This window comes from Schistocerca nitens, chromosome 11, assembly GCF_023898315.1.
Source record: "Schistocerca nitens isolate TAMUIC-IGC-003100 chromosome 11, iqSchNite1.1, whole genome shotgun sequence".
Classification (NCBI taxonomy): domain Eukaryota; kingdom Metazoa; phylum Arthropoda; class Insecta; order Orthoptera; family Acrididae; genus Schistocerca; species Schistocerca nitens.
The window spans coordinates 77,075,017-77,096,384 of record NC_064624.1 but is presented as its reverse complement, the minus strand read 5'-3'; the positions used below and the strand labels follow the sequence as shown (position 1 = coordinate 77,096,384).

At 43.1% G+C, this 21,368-nt stretch overlaps 1 protein-coding gene across 1 annotated transcript in view; it reads left to right on the top strand.

Annotated features, from left to right (window-relative positions):
• LOC126213071 (adenylate cyclase type 5-like) overlaps window positions 1-21,368 on the top strand; it is a 779,221-nt gene that overhangs the window by 225,291 nt on the left and 532,562 nt on the right. The window contains exon 3 of the mRNA XM_049940658.1: window positions 5,709-5,801. Within this exon, the coding sequence (XP_049796615.1) occupies window positions 5,709-5,801 (93 nt within the window). The remainder of the gene's footprint in view (window positions 1-5,708; window positions 5,802-21,368) is intronic.

Here is a 21,368-nt window from a genome sequence, read left to right as displayed (position 1 = left end):
TTAACATGGCAACCAGACAAATGTGTAAATTATAGTCAAAATTCGCCACTCGTTACTCTTCTCTGAAAGTTACAAATGGTTAACAAGCCAAGTGAAAATCAATCGCTGCATTTTCAGCGGAGTTCTTTTCAGATTACTGATCAAAACAGGCTGCCAGAGCATTTTGAATGGTCACCAGGCAAGTGTGGGCGTGGGGTGGTCCCACTTAATATTTACAAAAAATGTGAGTGTAGGCGTCAGTTTAGAGTGGCGCTTCCCCTCCAGCGCTGTGCATTTCCCCTACAGCGCCTGCCCATGGCTCCCACCACTACCACTCTCCCGACACGCATCCAGCCAACTGTGCATCTACCGGCCACGGCATTTAGTGCGGACTACACTTTGCTTCAAGAAGAATATAATAATTCCAATCCCAAAGAAAGTAGGTGTTGACAGATGTGAAAATTACCGAACTATCAGTTTAATAAGTCACAGCTGCAAAATACTAACGCGAATTCTTTACAGACGAATGGAAAGACTGGTAGAAGCCGACCTCGGGGAAGATCAGTTTGGGTTCCGTAGAAATGTTGGAACACGTGAGGCAATACTGACCTTACGACTTATCTTAGAAGAAAGATTAAGAAAAGGCAAACCTACGTTTCTAGCATTTGTAGACTTAGAGAAAGCTTTTGACAATGTTAACTGGAATACTCTCTTTCAAATTCTGAAGGTGGCAGGGGTAAAATACAGGGAGCGAAAGGCTATTTACAATTTGTACAGAAACCAGATTGCAGTTATAAGAGTCGAGGGGCATGAAAGGGAAGCAGTGGTTGGGAAAGGAGTGAGACAGGGTTGTAGCCTCTCCCCGATATTATTCAATCTGTATATTGAGCAAGCAGTAAAGGAAACAAAAGAAAAATTCGGAGTAGGTATTACAATTCATGGAGAAGAAGTAAAAACTTTGAGGTTCGCCGATGACATTGTAATTCTGTCAGAGACAGCAAAGGACTTGGAAGAGCAGTTGAACGGAATGGACAGTGTCTTGAAAGGAGGGTATAAGATGAACATCAACAAAAGCAAAACGAGGATAATGGAATGTAGTCAAATTAAATCGGGTGATGCTGAGGGAATTAGATTAGGAAATGAGACACTTAAAGTAGTAAAGGAGTTTTGCTATTTAGGGAGTAAAATAACTGATGATGGTCGAAGTAGAGAGGATATAAAATGTAGACTGGCAATGGCAAGGAAAGCGTTTCTGAAGAAGAGAAATTTGTTAACATCGAGTATAGATTTAAATGTCAGGAAGTCGTTTCTGAAAGTATTTGTATGGAGTGTAGCCATGTATGGAAGTGAAACATGGACGATAACTAGTTTGGACAAGAAGAGAATAGAAGCTTTCGAAATGTGGTGCTACAGAAGAATGCTGAAGATAAGGTGGGTAGATCACGTAACTAATGAGGAGGTATTGAATAGGACTGGGGAGAAGAGAAGTTTGTAGCACAACTTGACTAGAAGAAGGGATCGGTTGGTAGGACATGTTTTGAGGTATCAAGGAATCACAAATTTAGCATTGGAGGGCAGCGTGGAGGGTAAAAATCGTAGAGGGAGACCAAGAGATGAATACACTAAGCAGATTCAGAAGGATGTAGGTTGCAGTAGGTACTGGGAGATGAAGAAGCTTGCACAGGATAGAGTAGCATGGAGAGCTGCATCAAACCAGTCTCAGGACTGAAGACCACAACAACAACAACACTTTGCTCCTCTGACTGACCAGTTCTGCTGTCGCTGCTTCTCCAGTGACAACGCATTACCCACCATCTCCATTGATATTGGCGAATCTGCCTCTCGTAACAACTAGTGGTCAAATCAGTAGAGGTAGGGGTGTAAATGTGGAAGGGTGTGGGTAGTGTGGAAAGGTCTAGTATCTGGCCTGCAGAGTGCTGCACTGTAGCGGGGCAGCCAGAAGAAGTTGCAATGTTTTCCTGTTTGTCACGGCAGAGGGTTAGCAGTCAGTTGAGCAAGAGACGCCGCGGCAGTGATGCAGTTTACGTTCGCGCATTTTCTAAACCTTTTTCGAGGTAAGGTTTGGTATTACATTTATCCACATACTTTGTAGTTATCTTTTCTTTACGTCTGATAGCTTATAAAGGGAGGTGCATAGAAGGTTTTAGGAGTCGTTTGTCAACCTTAAATGGATAGTTGCTTGATGTAACCCACCGAAATTTAAAATGGCCATTGTGTAGGTAATGTGGAAGCATACATACGATGGCATTGTGGAAACGTTTCCACTATACCAACATCAAACACATTACTTCCAATATGTTTTGCGTCTGTTTCTAGATGCCACGAAAGCTAACTGATCGGAAACCAAGAGCTATTGTGAAGAAGTGGGTTGCTGGAAACACGATTAAGGCTATAATAGCCTCAAGGGAAAGCAGGTGGGGTTAAGAAGAGCAGTAAAAGCTTTCAGTGTACCTCAGACGACACTTCAAAGGTTTGTACATAGTAATATGTCACCTGAAGAATGTGTTTCTTTGAGACTTGGACGTAAGTCTGTACTACCTGATGCTATTGAGAAACAGTTGGTACAGAATCTCACTGAAATGGATAATCGCTTCTACGGCCTTACCAGATTAGATGTCAAGAGAATGGCATATCAGCTAGTGGAAAAAATAATATTAATCATCCTTTTACTTCAAATGCTTCAGGTAGAGCTTGGTTTGACCTTGTTCTTAGACGACACAGAAATAAACTCACAATCCACAAACCTATGGGGACCTCATTCTCGAGAGCAAACGGGTTCAACAAAGAAGCAGTAGACAAGTTTTTTGATATTTTGGAAGCTGAGTGCAGCAAACCCTCCTTAAGTTACCTGAGGATTCAGATGAAGAACCCAATGCACCAACTGTCTCTTCAGGCGAGTCAGAATTGGATCTCCCAGTTGGGGAAGAAAAACCCACTTAAGAATATGCCATTTTTTGTGGACGCGCATTTTCCACAGACGTTCGGGGAGAGTTGTGGATTAAGTTTGTAGTGTGTGAGGAGTGGAGTCACTCTTGGTGTGCCAGAAATGAAGGAGATATTTACATATGCGATTTTTGCAAGTGAACTTCGCTTATGAAGCACTTTTCTATTACAGTTGCGTTTAAAAATATTTTTGTGTAATTTTAATTTAATATGAAATAAAATAGTTCCTAAAATGTTTAATAGTTTTCGTTTCCCACAAATTTAAGGCCTTTCCACACTACCCGCACTTGTTCAAAAATTAATGAGTTGTTGTGCAACCAGATAATGTTTTTTTAATTATTAACATATTTAGTTTTTGTGTTTCATAATATTACATTCATTGCTAAAACATTATGAATTAGCTTTGGCTAATTTTTGAAGCTGAAAGAGAAGTAAACAAACTGGGTTTCCACATTTACACCCCTACCTCTATTAAAAAAAGAGTGACCAGATACCCACGATCTCACGGCGTATGTATCAGTAATAAATCGAAACGATTACCACACAAGAACTTTAAATATTTATCAGAAAGTACACCAACCGAGTACCATAAAAAAGCAGCTGTAGTGGGTACCCCGAGAAAGAGTAAAAATTTTGAGGAAAAAATGTTCATCGCAAAGAAAAACAGATGGATAAATCGACTAAATATTATAACTCCCACCAAAAGGGGAAGGATAGTGTTTTCTTTCTTACACACAGTTGAGATTAAAAACGTAATTTCTCTCTAAATTGACTAAAATATGACAGCATATAGCGGTGTAAAGAAATCTGCACCAGAGCAGCAATCACCGTTACGTCTGTGGTCAAACCTGACAGATACCCTAGTATTGAAAATTCCTGTAGACCCTATCGATGCACTGCTGAACAATCACCTCTTCAACATTGTCCCACGTCACTCCGTTTTGTACCTTCTCGTTCGTGTATGGGGTGTTCCTTTTAACATGGACTAACTATATATCTCGAAAAATACGCATTGTACGAAAAATTTGCTTCAGATGAAAAGTTAATATTTTCAAGAAGGGCCGGCCGCGGTGGCCGTGCGGTTCTAGGCGCTGCAGTCCGGAACCGGGAGACTGCTACGGTCGCAGGTTCGAATCCTGCCTCGGGCATGGATGTGTGTGATGTCCTTAGGTTAGTTAGGTTTAAGTAGTTCTAAGTTCTAGGGGACTGATGACCTAAGATATTAAGTCCCATAGTGCTCAGAGCCATTTTCAAGAAGGGCACTTCTCTATTCTGAAACTGCCCCTCCTCCACCAGCCCCCCCCCCCCACGTACCCCTTGCAGATCAACTTTCAGTTTTCAAATGGGAACACACCATATGCATTGCAGATTCGAATTCTACCAACAAAAAAAAAAGCCTACGGTTTACCAGAAACATTTTTTTGACCATTCGTAGCTGATTATTGCTGTTCTCGACAAAACAAAAATTTTACGAGTTTTGCAATTATGAACCGATTCACTTAATATACTTTATATTTCTGATAGAAATATAAACCTTTCTGTTCCAAACAGTTGATATTATAGTTAAAATTTTAATTTAGTTTTACAAATTTGATGTTGCTGGAAAACTTTTACATTTAGTCATTTAAAAGAGTCTGACAAATAAACTACATTTAAAGTTACATACTTTCTTGTTCGCTTCAGGACCGATTTCGGTGAGCCCCCGAACCATGAGGATGCTTGATTTAGGGGAATCCCCTCCAATCTCACCATGAGGCTGACTGATTTCAGTGTGCTCTTTCGTAACTCTTCCACCGATTGCTGCATCGTGTACCAAGAATGGAAACAATTGTTCCAGATTTTTTTTCCCGCAGAATCCGAATCTAAAATAAAAATTTAAAACTTAAAAGTTGACCTCCCCGCACGCAAATACAAACGGTCCGCCAGATGCAATTAGTGTCAGTTCTTCTGATAGCATGCATGATAGTGCGCGAGACTGCTCAGTCTTTGTCTCGCGTTCGATCACTTCTGAAGTCTCATGTCAAGTTCTTGTATTGCTCTCTTGTTCGGTTTTAGGAAACCAAACGAGAAACACGTTTGGTGGCACCATCTCTGGCGGGCCACTTGAATTTGCGCACGAAATGGACTGATTGGGTAACTTCAATGCTAACTGACTCGGAAACAGCCCAACGTATCGAATTTTGTCCGAAAAATTATCTCTCAGCACAACCTACCCCGCCACACCCTCACTACTTTTTCAGATTGTTTCTGAAAGCCTGTGAATACAGGGTCACCTAGCTGCCCCTATCGATGTGTTTTATGCAACCTCCAATGCCCTCAAATACCGCATGCAAGATTTTCATATTTTCTCACTCTCCATATGCAACCATTAGTCCTACAGAAAAAATATACAGGATATTCTTGTAGGAACTTTAATGTAGTTAAATTATGTGCTGTGGATACTTTTCACTCGAGGCTGCAGTTTTCGAATTATTCAAGAAAAAGGTTCAAAAGAGACCTTCAAACGCGTTTTCTTGAATTACTCGAAAACCATGGTCTCCGGTGAAAATGTATCCCCGTACAAAATTTAGCTTCATTAAATTTCCTCCCAAAAAAGTCCTGTCTGTTTTGGTCTATAGCAAAGGGAGTGAGAGAAAATGAAAATCTTATGTGTGGGTTTTGAAGACGTTGCGGATCAATACTGACAGATAAATAACCTTGCATATTCAGTCACTCAGTTGTTACTAAACTGCTGTCACACTAATTGTACGTCTGTCTTTCTGCAGCATCCTGTTCGCCGACATCTGCGGTTTCACAAGCCTCTCAGACCAGTGCACGGCCGAAGAGTTGGTACGCCTGCTCAACGAGCTCTTCGCGAGGTGAGTACACTTCAATTATCTTCTCGGTACTCTAACGGTCTTCCCAAACGGGTGGCTTTGTACAGGGCGACTGCCGTAAGAAATAACATAGCTTTTACTCTCCAGTATATTACCCAAAATGAGGTTTTTATCAAACGATATCGTGTATACTGTAATGTATCTTAGTTATACGATTAGTGTATCATTCACTCTATCAATCCAGGTAGTGAAACCAGTTTTCTTATCGAAAGGTATTTCTTTCGTTTTTTTAACGAGTGAAAAATCTCTTGCAAAGATGAATAGATTCTCCAAGCTTTGCAAGTCTCTCATCTCTGGATAACTACTGCAGCCTAAATGCACTTTAACCTCCCTACTGCATTCAAGACTAGGTTTTGTGTTTACAGTTTATACCCGCTACACTGCCTTCCACTACCAAACTGACGATTCCTTGTTGCCTCAGGATATATCCTATCAAAATAGCCCTCCTTTTTAGTCAAGCTGTGCCACAGATTTCTTTTTTTTTTTTCAATTAGATTCAGTACCTCCTCATTAGTTACGCTATCTGCCCATCTAATCTTCAGAATATTCTGTCGCACCACGTTTCAAAGCCTTTTGTTCGCTTCTCATCTAAGCTGTTTACCTATTTACGTTAGGTATTAATATTTCCCTCTGTTTCTCAAGTGGCTTTCTTCCTGTTCTGTATCCTGTCTACTACGGGTCTTGTTGTCCAAATAGCAAAACTCATCGACTGCTTTCAGGGTCTCATTCTGTGGTCTAATTTCGTAATTACGTAACTTTGTTGATATTCATGTCATACCTTCATTTCAAGACACCACCCATTACATTCAAACGGTCTTGTAATAACTTTACAGTCTCTGACAGAATTAAAAGGGCCGTTCAATAAGTAGCGCAAATTTTTTTTTCTGAAAGTAGGTTGGTTTCATTCAGCAGCGTTCCGATACACCATGTCATTCCCCACTCTTTGGCTGCGAAACTCTCTTTTTCAACACAATTTCTGTTTAATGGGACGCCGTTACGCCACCTTAGTAGGAGCGGGTGTATGCTCGCATGGTACCACTCCTGTCGGAGCCAACCTCTTGCTGCATCAATAACCTCCCCATTACATATGTACTGCTTCCCGTGGAATGCATCATTCATTTGGCCAACCAGGCGGAAGGGATAAGGTGCGAGATTCGAGCCGTACGGTGGATGAGAAAGAACAAACCAGTCAAGTTATGTGACCTCCTTCCCTTGTCGTAGAGAAGATGTCTTTTTTCATAGGTGATCCTGTAATGCCTTCCCTTTTTCACCTCTCGAAGCTACCCATTTGTTTTCCATTGTATTAGTTTCCCCCGTCTCAGTCCAACGGGACCTAATATTCCCTCTAAATGTCTCAAAAACCTCTGGTTCCTTCAGTTTATCGAACTGCCAACGCTTCAAAATCCTAACTTTTTGCAATTTCTTTAGTTTTATTTTGCAGTTCGTAAGCAATAAATTTAAATATATTTGTATAAAATACAGATAAAAATTCGCTTGACACCTTCCTAGGAGACAGTCTCCGCTCCTTCCTCTCTGACTTTGTAAGCGTAGGTAAGATGTGATTTAAATTAAAAGAAATGGTATCGACAGCAATTGAGAGGTATATACCAAGTAATTTAATAAGGCTAGTAATAGTCCCACCTTGGTACACAAAACAGATCAGAAAACTGTTCCAGAAGGAACGAAAATAAGCACGTCAAATTTAAAAGAACGCAAAACCCTCAAGATTGGCGGAGTTTTACAGACGCTCGAAATTTAGCGCGAACTTCAGTGTGACATGCGTTTAATACATTACCGGCCATTAAAATTGCTACACCAAGAAGAAATGCAGATGATAAACGGGTATTCATTGGACAAATATATTATACTAGAAGTGACATGTGATTACATTTTCTCGCAATTTCGGTGCATAGATCCTGAGATATCAGAACCCAGAACGACCACCTCTGGCCGTAATAACAGCCTTGGTACGCCTTGGCATTGAGTGAAACACAGCTTGGATGGCGTGTACAGGTACAGCGGCCCATGCAGCTTCAACACGATACCACAGTCCATCAAGAGTAGTGACTGGCGTATTGTAACGAGCCAGTTGCTCGGCCACCATTGACCAGACGTTTTCGGTTGGTGAGAGAACTGGAGAATGTGCTATCCAGGGCAGCAGTCGAACAATTTGTGTATCCAGAAAGGCCCATACAGGACCTGCAACATGCGGTTATGCATGATCCTGCTGAAATGTAGGGTTTCGCAGGGATCGAATGAAGGGTAGAGCCACGGGTCGTAACACATCTGAAATGTAACGTCCACTGCTCAAAGTGCCGTCCATGCGAACCAGAGGTGACCGAGACGTGTAACCAAAGGCACCCCATCCCATCACGCCGGGTGATACGCCAGTATGGCGATGACGAATACACGCTTCCAATGTGCGTTCAGCACGATGTCGCCAAACACGGATGCGACCATCATGATGCTGTAAACAGAACCTGGATTCATCCGAAAAAATGACGTTTTGCCATTCGTGCACCGAGGTTTGTCATTGAGTACACCATCGCAGGCGCTCCTGTCTGTGACGCAGCGTCAAGGGTAACCCCAGCCGTGGTCTCCGAGCTGATAGTCCGTGCTGCTGCAAACGTCGTCGAACTGTTCGTGCAGATGGTTATTGTCTTGCAAACGTCCCCATCTGTTCACTCAGGGATCGAGACGTGGCTGCACGATCCGTTACAGCCATGCTCATAAGATGCCTGTCATCTCGACTGCTAGTGATACGGGGCCGTTGGGATCCAGCACGGCGTTCCGTATTATCCTCCTGAACCCACTGAGTCCGTATTCTGCTAACAGTCATTGGATCTCGACCAACGCGAGCAACAATGTCGATACGATATACCGCAATCGCGATAGGCTACAATCCGACCTTTATCAAAGTCGGAAACGTGATGGTACGCATTTCTCCTCCTTACACGTGGCATCACAACAACGTTTCACCAGGCAACGCCTGTCAACTGCTGTCTGTGTATGAGAAATCGGTTGGAAACTTGGCTCATGTCAGCACGTTGTAGGTGTCGCCACCGGCGCCAACCTTGTGTGAATGCTATGAAAAGCTAATCATTTGCATATCACAGCATCTTCTTCCTGTCGGTTAAATTTCCGTGTCTGTAGCACGTCATCTTCGTGGTTTAGCAATTTTAATGGCCAGTAGGGTACTTCTACTTCTGCAAGAGCATGACGAAGCTCTCTCTCCAAATCTGCCACAAACCACAGTGAGATTCTCGTCGTATGTAAAGTACACCAGCGGCAATACGCAGTCAGTACCTTAATTGTGCGGTACCAATGGAGATCATATTGAGGAGAGTTGCTACACATGGTCTTCTGAAATTCCTTCGCCAAAGAAGAAGAAGTAACTATTCTGCAACTCGAATCAAGAACAAAGGCCAACATGCTTAGAACTACAGTAGATATTCACGGTGTAGCAAAGCAGCTTAAAACACTTAATAAAGGCAAGGCCAACCGAGCGAGGCGACGCAGTGGTTAGCACACTGGACTCGCATTAGGGAGGACGACGTTCAAACCCGGGTCCGACTTTCCGATTTAGGTTTTCCGTGATTCCCCTAAATCGCTGGAGACAAATACCGGGATGGTGCCTTTGAAGGGACACGGCCGACTTCCTTACCCATCCTTCTCTAATCCGACGGGAGCGACGATCTCGCTGTTTGCTCTTTTCCCCCAGACCAAACAACCAACCAAAGGTAAGGCCGCCGGTTCAGACTGTATACCAGTCAGGTTCCCTTCAGAGTATGCTTATACAATAGCCCCATACTTACCAGTCGGATACAACCGCTCACTCGGTGAAAGATCCGTACCCAAAGACTGGAAAGTTGCGCAAGTCACACCAGTACCCAGACAGGCAAGTACGAGTAATCAGCTAAATTACAGACCCATATCGCTAATGGAGTGTATGGAGTGTAGCCATGTATGGATGTGAAACATGGACGATAACCAGTTTGGACAAGAAGAGAATAAAAGCTTTCGAAATGTGGTGCTACAGAAGAATGCTGAGGATAAGGTGGGTAGATCACGTAACTAATGAGGAGGTATTGAATAGGATTGGGGAGAAGAGAAGTTTGTGGCACATCTTGACTAGAAGAAGGGATCGGTTGGTAGGACATGTTCTGAGGCATCAAGGGATCACAAATTTAGCATTGGAGGGCAGCGTGGAGGGTAAAAATCGTAGAGGGAGACCAAGAGATGAATACACTAAGCAGATTCAGAAGGATGTAGGCTGCAGTAGGTACTGGGAGATGAAGAAGCGTGCACAGGATAGAGTAGCATGGAGAGCTGCATCAAACCAGTCTCAGGACTGAAGACCACAACAAAAACAACATCGCTAATGTAGATTTAGAATAGGACTTTGAAACTTATACTGTTTTCGAACCTTATGAATTACCTCGAAGAAAACGACTGATTCACAAATGGCCAACACCGATTCAGAAAAGATCGTTCTTGTGAAACACAACTAGCTCCTTATGCTCACGAAATAATGAGTATTATCGATTGAGAACGTCAAACTGATTCCATATTTTCAGATTTCCAGAGGGCATTTTTTCACGAAGTGCTGACTGTTATCGACTAGGAAAGTCAAACTGATTCCGTATTTTCAGGCTTCCAGAGGCCTTCCGACACTGTTCCTCATAACCGTCTTCTAATCAAATTTCGTGCCTGTGGAGTATCGCCTTAGTTGCGAGACAGTATTGATGATTTCCTCTCAGGAAGGTCACAAAGTCCGCCAGTTATGCTAAACATCGTTTCTTCCAAGTTCCCAAACGTATTTCAGCACCTCTGTGCCATCATCTGTGGGTTTCTACTTTATTTAATCTGTAATGTGAAAGTTTTACTAAAGGATTACAAAATTACGGGAATATTTAGTTCAAACAACAGTTTGTTTCTTCAGTTAATAGCTTTACTCTCGGTTTACATAGTTTTTCAGGACCACTTGTGTATTATTTATTACAGGTAGCTTGTCATCTGCAAACCGAGTGTAAAGGTATTAACTAAAAAAAACAAATTGTTGCTTGAACTAAATATTCCCGTAATTTTGTAATCATTTAGTAAATATCGGTGTTTTGCGTAACAGGTCGACCTTGCATTCAACAATTTTAACTCCAAACGCGATAAACACAAGGAGGTGCAAATCCAGATGGCGAACAGGGTCACAGTGCGCAGTAACTGATGGAAAGTCATCGAGTAGAAAAGAAGTACAGGGCTATTACAAATGATTGAAGCAATTTCATAAATTCACTGTAGCTCCATTCATTGACATGTGGTCACGACACACTAAAGATCCCTAGAAAAACTCATAAAGTTTTGTTCGGCTGAAGCCGCATTTCAGGTTTCTGCCGCCAGAGCGCTCGAGAGCGCACTGAGACAAAATGGCGACAGGAGCCGAGAAAGCGTATGTCGTGCTTGAAATGCACTCACATCAGTCAGTCATAACAGTGCAACGACACTTCAGGACGAACTTCAACAAAGATCCACCAACTGCTAACTCCATTCGGCGATGGTATGCGCAGTTTAAAGCCTCTGGATGCCTCTGTAAGGGGAAATCAACGGGTCGGCCTGCAGTGGGCGAAGACACGGTTGAACGCGTGCGGGCAAGTTTCACGCGTAGCCCGCGGAAGTCGACGAATAAAGCAAGCAGGGAGCTAAACGTACCACAGCCGACGGTTTGGAAAATCTTACGGAAAAGGCTAAAGCAGAAGCCTTACCGTTTACAATTGCTACAAGCCCCGACACCCGATGACAAAGTCAAACGCTTTGAATTTTCGGCGCGGTTGCAACAGCTCACGGAAGAGGATGCGTTCAGTGCGAAACTTGTGTTCAGTGATGAAGCAACATTTTTTCTTAATGGTGAACAGACAGAATGTGCGAATCTGGGCGGTAGAGAATCCTCACGCATTCGTGCAGCAAATTCGCAATTCACCAAAAGTTAACGTGTTTTGTGCAATCTCACGGTTTAAAGTTTACGGCCCCTTTTTCTTCTGCGAAAAAAACGTTACAGGACACGTGTATCTGGACATGCTGGACAATTGGCTCATGCCACAACTGGAGACCGACAGCGCCGACTTAATCTTTCAACAGGATGGTGCTCCACGGCACTTCCATCATGATGTTCGGCATTTCTTAAACAGGTGATTGGAAAACCGATGGATCGGTCGTGGTGGAGATCATGATCAGCAATTCGTGTCATGTCCTCCACGCTCTCCCGACTTAACCCCGTGCGATTTCTTTCTGTGGGGTTATGTGAAAGATTCAGTGTTTAAACCTCCTCTACCAAGAAACGTGCCAGAACTGCGAGCTCGCATCAACCATGCTTTCGAACTCATTGATGGGGACATGCTGCGCCGAGTGTGGGAGGAACTCGATTATCGGCTTGATGTCTGCCGAATCACTAAAGGGGCACATATCGAACATTTGTGAATGCCTAAAAAAACTTTTTGAGTTTTTGTATGTGTGTGCAAAGCATTGTGAAAATATCTCAAGTAATAAAGTTATTGTAGAGCTGTGAAATCGCTTCAATCATTTGTAATAACCCTGTAATATCTGGCATTCCCCAAGGAAGTGTTATAGGCTGACTGCTGTTCCTGATCTACACAAAAGATTTACGAAACGAACTGCGCAGCCCACTTAGACTGTCTTCAGACGATGCTGTCATTTATTTTCTTTGAAACTCATCAGATGATCAAAACGAATCGCAAAATGATTTAGATTACATATTATATGGGGCACAAACTGGCAATTGACTCTAAACAATGAAACGTGTGAAGTCATCCACATGATCACTAAACTGAATCCGCTAAATTTTAGTTACACGATAAATCACACAAATGTAAGGGCTGTAAACTCAGCTAAATACTTAGGGATTACAATTACGAATAACTTAAACTGGAACGACGACACAGGTAATGTTGTGGAGGAAGAAAACCAAAGACTGCGATTTATTGGCAGAACACTTAGAAAATGTACCAGGTCTACTAAAGAGACTGCCTACACTACACTCGTCCGGCCACTTCAGGAAGACTGCTGTGGAGTGTGGGATGCGATTCATATAGGATTGATGAATAACCATCGTAAAAATTCCGAGAAGGGCAGCTTGTTTTGTATTACCACAAAGTAGGTGAGAGAGCCGGCCAGGTTGGCCGAGCGCTTCTAGGCGCTACAGTCTGGAACCGCGCGACCGCTACGGTCGCAGGTTCGAATCCTGCCTCGTGCATGGATGTGTGTGATCGTCCTTACGTTAGTTAGTTCTAAGTTCTAGGGGCCCGATGGCCTCAGAAGTTAAGTCCCATAGTGCTCAGAGCCATTTTTAGGTGAGAGAGTGACATGGAAATAATTCGCAAAATTGAGGTGGCAGTCATTAAAACAATGGCTTTTTTCGTTGCAGCAGGACCTACTCATGAAATTTCGACCACCAACTTATTCCTCAGAGTTTGAAAATATACGTAGGGAGAAATGAGCATCACAATAAGGTAAGATAAGTCAGATATCTCACGGAATGAGTTCAGTGTGCGTTTCTCCCGCGCTCCATTCGAGAGTGGAATGGTGGAAAAGTAGCTTGAAGGTGGTTCGATGAACCCTCTGCCAGGCACTTAATTGTGAGTTGCAGAGTAATCTTGTAGATGTGTAAGCAGATGTAGATTGTCAGATGCTATATTTTCTCCTGGAAATGTCTTTCAGTTTTAAATATGGTTTACAAATCTCTGTCTCAATATTATATTACAGCCTGAATCGATTGCGCCTTATACACCAAAAATATTTAGCGTCGAGTAATAATACATTTGTCTCGGTAACATATGTAAGTGATTAACACTACAAGATCACAGATTAACGCAAGAGCGAGACAAGCATTGTCAGTGCAAGTGTCAGATGTCAGTCTATGGCAGGGTTTTAGTCTGCGGGCCATACTGACTCCTCCACGAAGTCATAAGGGCCAAGATCTACCTAGTGGGATTTGGCTCTGAGCATCTGAGGTCATCAGACCCCTAGAACTTAGAACTACTTAAACCTAACTAAGGATATCACATACATCCCTGCCCAAGGCAGGATTCGAACCTGCGACCGTAGCGGTCGCGCGGATCCAGACTGTAGCGCCTAGAACCGATCGGCCACCTCGGCCGGCCACCTAGTGGGGTTACAGCACCCTAGCACTCCATGATCACCGTAATGTAAGGCTAAAGAAAGGATGAAATCGCAAAAATCTAAGGTTGTGGGGATAGCTAGCACTGAAACGAACTACGATTTTTATTTAATTACATAATTTTGATTAGTGGACGTACCTGACCGAATTTCTGGCAAATTTTATTCTGGCGAATTTCACCGACAAAAAAGTATGTCACTGCACATTCCTCACGAAAGCGTCCTGCAAAGTTAACGAAATCTCAAAATCATTGTTAGTAACACTATTACTACAAGACGTAACAGAGGCAGAGTATGTCAACGCATTGTTATTTCAAGCAGCGCAACAATAAGTTTAGTTATGTAGTCTTGTAGCGAGTAGCAGAGCCAGAGCATATATTTGATGGTTTCGTTGCGTGATTGTGTCTGTGTTGCGAGTGTCTCACGAGTTTTTTAGTCTTTTATGCGCTGTACTAGTAAGTGTGGGACAATTCAAAGTTTGAATGCGAAGAGACAAGGAAAATCTGAAAATCTAAATACGTAAAGAAAGTGAAACCTCACTTAAGAAGCATCTTCCATAATGATTGATTACTAAGGATAGTCTCCGAAGTGGCGTCCATTTGAGACTTGCACCAGACTCGTGAGTAGAATGAAATGCAAAGAATTTTTTTACTTAAAATGTTTTCGCCGAACTAGTCTTTTAACCGTTTTTTTTTCACTATCGCACAGAGAATGGTCTGTCTGTTTATTGTGGATAGCCACAAGTTTAACCATGACCTTCCGCTTTGTAAAGATAGAGCTCCGACAATGTCGCGGTGCTTTGGTCACGATAGGCCTCGAAACTCAATTGTTAGCAGTATAGGTACCACCTCAAATCAGTGTTGCCAATATAGCGACTTTGTCGCTAGAAATGTCGACTTTTGCCTTCGTCTTAGCGACAAAAAAAACTTTTTAGCGACAAAAATTATTTAGCGACTTATCTGGCGACTTTTCGAGTACTGACGACTTTTGAAGTACAAATAAAAACTATTTTGGGTAGGTATTTTCATTAACAAAACTAAGATTTTAACTATAGAATGGGTACTACACTGACTTTGTTCTAGATTTACTAAGTTAAATTAAGTTCTTAGCAGATCATGTAGCATTGTTCAGCATTTAGTAAACCTAAATGTGGGAATTGTCTACAGAGTAAGAAAACCTTGACTATAGAACAATTCATTATTCATTACCCACTAGCCTGTTATCGTCGATAGCGCATCGATCTATAATTCTTCAGCTTTTGAACTCCCTTTATTTTTCGAAATGACAAAGAACATACGTAATATTAAGTATGATAAAATACATTTCTGTCCAGCAACCTCTAATTATTCGAAAAGTTAACTCGCAGTCAAATTATTACCACATGCACAGTGGTAACGCTAGAACAATTCGGTGGGGTTATCTCAGACATTCTTACGTTTTAAACAATGAACAATAGGACTGATATGGAGTTACCAAGTGAGTACATTGTTTCATGACCTCTAGTTCGCCTGAGTTTTAATGTATTTTCATTGATTATAAATTAGTGAAACTTATGTTTTGGTGGCTTATATAATGGATTTACCGCAGAAGAAGAAGCAGTACGCTCAAAGATATGGGGGTGCGTCGGAAGCAGAACCTGAATTCAATGGGTGGCTGAAACCAGTCGTTGGAGATTTATCCAAGGCAAGATGTGAAGTATGTGCAACAGAGTTTTATGCTATGTTATGTGATATTAGAAAGCATTCGAAAACTATTAAGCATAAACAAAAAATTGATTAAAAATACACAACCCACCTTACCTGTGAAAATGGTTCCGAAAACTACAGTTAGAATAGGCGCCCTTTCTTTATTTATTGCTGAACATTGTTCTATTTTAGCTGTAGATCATTTAGGAATACTGTGCCAGAAGGTGTTTTCCGGTGATGAGGGCGCTAAAAACATGCAATTACATCGTACTAAGTGCACTAACATTTTAACTGAAGTTTTGGCTCCATATTTTACACAATCATTGATTGAAGATATAGGTAACCAAAAATACAGTGTACTAATGGATGAATCCACAGCTGTATCAATATCTATAATGCTAGATATCGTTATACGGTACTATAGTGTAAACAACCAAACCATTAGATCAGCATTTCTCAAACTCGCTGCAGTAGAAACTGCAGATGCAAAGGATCTGTTTGCTGTTCTTGTGAATTCTTTGAAAGATCTCAAACTTCCAATCGCTAATATGGTATGAATTGGAACAGATAATGCTTCTGCAATGGTTGGAATAAACAATGGGCTTTTCAAACAACTCAAGAGAGAATATGGTTTGAAGCATTTGGTATTGATCCGTTGCATTTGTCACTCTCTTCAGCTTGCAGTTTCGCACGCCTCAGTGAATACCATACCTAGAAACATAGAATTTCTTGTACAGGAAATCTACAATTGGTTCTCCATTTCACCCAAAAGACAAGAGGAATATAAAAAGGTTTATGAGACAATAAATTGTGGAAAACAGCCACTAAAAATTTTGAAGCTCTGTGCAACATGTTGGCTTTCAATTGAACCAGCAATACGAAGAATTCTGGAGCAGTGGGAAGAACTAAAGCTACATTTTTCACGTGCCATGATTCAAGACAATTGTTACACTGCCGATCTTTTTTACAAGATGTATTGTGACGACTCAGATCATCTTTACATGTTTTACATTAAACATGCTTTAAAAGACGTACAAATAGCAATAAAAGCTTTTGAAGAAGAAGACAATGACCCCACTAAATTACTAGATACACTTGTATTTCTCATGAAGTCAGTCGGACAAAACATAGTTTTTCCAACTGTTGATTTGTTGACAACACCAGTTCCAAGCGAATGTATGTACGCAAATCCGAATCTTGGCTTTATGTTTGAACATAAATTGTCTGAGTCAAGTTTGTCTGAAGAAAATAAAGTTTATTTGAAGAAGAGATGCATTCAGTTTAGTCTGAAACTCATAAAAGAAATTCAACAAAGACTGCCAAGTAACGTTACGATCCTGAAATGATTACACACTACTAACACTGTTCGATTTTGCAGGTGAGGTTTTGCAGTATAAAAATGCCGCAGGGGAGAATCTTTTTTCTTTGATTTCACAGCTAACAATGACTGTTCTATGGCTACCGCATTCAAATGCGGAAGTGGAAAGAATATTCAGTTTTATGTACATTATAAAAACTTAACAACGTAACAGATTATCGTTAAAGACAATTAATGCTTTGATCATATTGAGAGACCAGCTGAAGAAACAAAATAAAGATTGTGCATCTTTTGACATATCGTCAGACGTATTGGAGCTTATTGGAGCGAACAAAAGTTACTCTTTTGCGATAAAACCAGTCGAACTGCGACATCATCTTTTGAGTGACGTTCAACACTCGATGACTACAGTTCTGTCAGAGCATGCAACAGAAGAGTTGTTCAATCTTCTGAGTGACGACGATGAATAGCTGACATGAATAGCTCAGATGAATAGCCGGTATGTATATATTTTGTAACCTAATTTGAGTTCTTGCTTTCTTTTGTTACAAATATAGTTTTATATTTCTAGTATATTTGACTACTGTGAATGAAACAACAATTTATGTGTTGCGTCGATTATGATAACATGTTTAATTAAACGTTAGCGTATTTTTATATGTATGTTGTTGCAAGCGATGCGTCATTTAATTAAGACAATATAGCAATTGCGTGTGAGACAATTTTAATTAATATTTTATTACCCCCCCCCCCCCACTGGCTTATTGCACCATTCACAGTACGCAGTTTTCAATACACCCCTAGTAAAATCAGTTTTAGCGACTTTATAGCGACTTTTGATATTGAATCTAGCGACTCGGGTTTTTTAGAGTTGGCAACACTGCCTCAAATATTTGACAGGCCGGATACCCGGGATGTCCGGCCAGCTAACGCGGGCCGGTTTGCCGGCCCTCGCGGGTCGGTTTCGGCCCGTGGGCCGTAGTTTGGAGACCCCTGGTCTATGGGATGGAGTTCCATTCCTGTTGTACTTGGTCGATCAACACTGGGTCGGTTAATCATGTATGTGGATGATGTTGGAGTTGTCCGATGATGTGCCATATGTGCTCAATTGGAGACCTTGTGATCGAGCTGGCCAAGACAACATGCCGACACTCTGTACAGTGTGTTGGGCTATAACAGCAATCTGAGGACAAGCGATATCCTGTTGGAAAACATGCCCTGGAACCCTGTTCACGAATGGTAGCACAGCAGGCCGAATTAGCAGACTGACATACAAAGTTGCAGTCAGGGAGCGTGGGATAACCACGAGAGCGCTCATGCTGTCACACGAAATCGTATCCCAGACCATAACCGCAGGTGTTCGTCCAGTGTGTCTAGCACAGACAGGTTTATTGCAGGCATTCAACTGGACTCCTCCAAACCAGCACAAGGCCAACACTGGCATTGAGGCAGATGTCGTCAGAAAACATAACAGACCTTCACTGTGCCCTCCAATAAGCGCTCGCTTGACACCGCAGAACGTCCGCAGCTCGTGGTCGTGCGGTAGCGTTCTCGCTTCCGACGCCCGGGTTCCCGGGTTCGATTCCCGGCGAGGTTAGGGATTTTCTCTGCATCGTGATGACTGGGTGTTGTGTGATGTCCTTAGGTTAGTTATGTTTAAGTAGTTCTAACTTCTAGGGGACTGATGACCATAGATGTTAAGTCCCATAGTGCTCAGAGCCATTTGAACCGTTTTGACACCGCAGAACTCCCAAATGGCGGTGGTTTTGGGTCAGTGGAACGTATGCTGCAGGGCGTCTGTTCCAGAGCTGTCCTTGAAGTAACAGATTTGTAGCAGTTCTTTCTGTCACTGTGGTGCCAACTGCTGGTCAAATTGCTGCTGCAAAGCAGTGCGGTGCGCCAGAGCCATACGCCGAACACGATGGTCTTCGCTGTCGGTAGTCCCAAGTGGCCATCCACAGCCCAATCTTCCTGCGACAGGACATTCCCGTGGCCACTGCTGCCAGCACTCATACACAGTGGCTACGTTCCCGCCAAGTCTTTCTGCTCTATCGCGGAATGAACATCCAGCGTCTCGCAGCACTATTAGACGGCCTCGTTTAAACTCAGCAAGGTGTTGATGATGGCGGCTTTGTCGCCTTAAAGGCATTCTGGACTACCACGACTCACCACGTCCAATGTCAAAGGCAACCACCACTCACGACCGATCCAGCGTGCATTTAAAGCGAACCTCATCTGCATTCTCATAATGATGCTACTAGCGCCGCTCTAGAGCGACTGGCGCGAGATTTGAATAGATCTCATCTTTCAGACGCCTACCAACTTTCATTTATGGTGCACAATTCTTGCTTGGTGTTGCGATTTTTTCCGTCAGTGTACATTCTTCTTGAACTATCAGGACATTTTGTCTTTGTGGAATATCTAGCACACCAGGCGGGATATTCTTGTTATGGCTGGCTGTAATTCTGTGGAAGATCGTTTGCTTTATGGGCTTCGTATCGACTACGTTCTCTGTGGAATTTTTCTCGCAGTTTCGTATCTCCCGTCTTAGGTATTGATGTATTTACATGTCAGGTTCCGAAGGTCCAAATTGAGGAGCATCTCTCCAAAGTCATGGAACAAGTCAGTGCATGAAATTACAACATAAACAGATAAAAATAAAATGTTTATGAACCCGAAAAAAGTGAAGCCGTAAGTTGAAGTAAATTCAATCAACAATACAATAAGAATCAGCTTAATTTTTTAAGGAACGCGTCGACAGAATAGAAGGAGTGATCCATGAGTAAACTCTTCAGTTTAGATCAAAAACGCCTGGATTACTGCTAAGATTTTTGAATTAGAGTGGTAGCTTATTGAAAATGGACGCAGCAGTATACTGCACACCCTTATGCACAATAGTTCAGGAGGTTCAATTCAAATGCAGGTTTGATATCTCCCGAGTATTGACTGAGTGAAAGCTGCTTATTCTTGAGAACAAACTAATATTGGTAACAAGAAAAGACAGAAAGGAATATACACTCCTGGAAATGGAAAAAAGAACACATTGACACCGGTGTGTCAGAGCCACCATACTTGCTCCGGACACTGCGAGAGGGCTGTACGAGCAATGATCACACGCACGGCACAGCGGACACACCAGGAACCGCGGTGTTGGCCGTCGAATGGCGCTAGCTGCGCAGCATTTGTGCACCGCCGCCGTCAGTGTCAGCCAGTTTGCCGTGGCATACGGAGCTCCATCGCAGTCTTTAACACTGGTAGCATGCCGCGACAGCGTGGACGTGAACCGTATGTGCAGTTGACGGACTTTGAGCGAGGGCGTATAGTGGGCATGCGGGAGGCCGGGTGGACGTACCGCCGAATTGCTCAACACGTGGGGCGTGAGGTCTCCACAGTACATCGATGTTGTCGCCAGTGGTCGGCGGAAGGTGCACGTGCCCGTCGACCTGGGACCGGACCGCAGCGACGCACGGATGCACGCCAAGACCGTAGGATCCTACGCAGTGCCGTAGGGGACCGCACCGCCACTTCCCAGCAAATTAGGGACACTGTTGCTCCTGGGGTATCGGCGAGGACCATTCGCAACCGTCTCCATGAAGCTGGGCTACGGTCCCGCACACCGTTAGGCCGTCTTCCGCTCACGCCCCAACATCGTGCAGCCCGCCTCCAGTGGTGTCGCGACAGGCGTGAATGGAGGGACGAATGGAGACGTGTCGTCTTCAGCGATGAGAGTCGCTTCTGCCTTGGTTCCACTGATGGTCGTATGCGTGTTTGGCGCCGTGCAGGTGAGCGCCACAATCAGGACTGCATACGACCGAGGCACACAGGGCCAACACCCGGCATCATGGTGTGGGGAGCGATCTCCTACACTGGCCGTACACCACTGGTGATCGTCGAGGGGACACTGAATAGTGCACGGTATATCCAAACCGTCATCGAACCCATCGTTCTACCATTCCTAGACCGGCAAGGGAACTTGCTGTTCCAACAGGACAATGCACGTCCGCATGTATCCCGTGCCACCCAACGTGCTCTAGAAGGTGTAAGTCAACTACCCTGGCCAGCAAGATCTCCGGATCTGTCCCCCATTGAGCATGTTTGGGACTGGATGAAGCGTCGTCTCACGCGGTCTGCACGTCCAGCACGAACGCTGGTCCAACTGAGGCGCCAGGTGGAAATGGCATGGCAAGCCGTTCTACAGGACTACATCCAGCATCTCTACGATCGTCTCCATGGGAGAATAGCAGCCTGCATTGCTGCGAAAGGTGGATATACACTGTACTAGTGCCGACATTGTGCATGCTCTGTTGCCTGTGTCTATGTGCCTGTGGTTCTGTCAGTGTGATCATGTGATGTATCTGACCC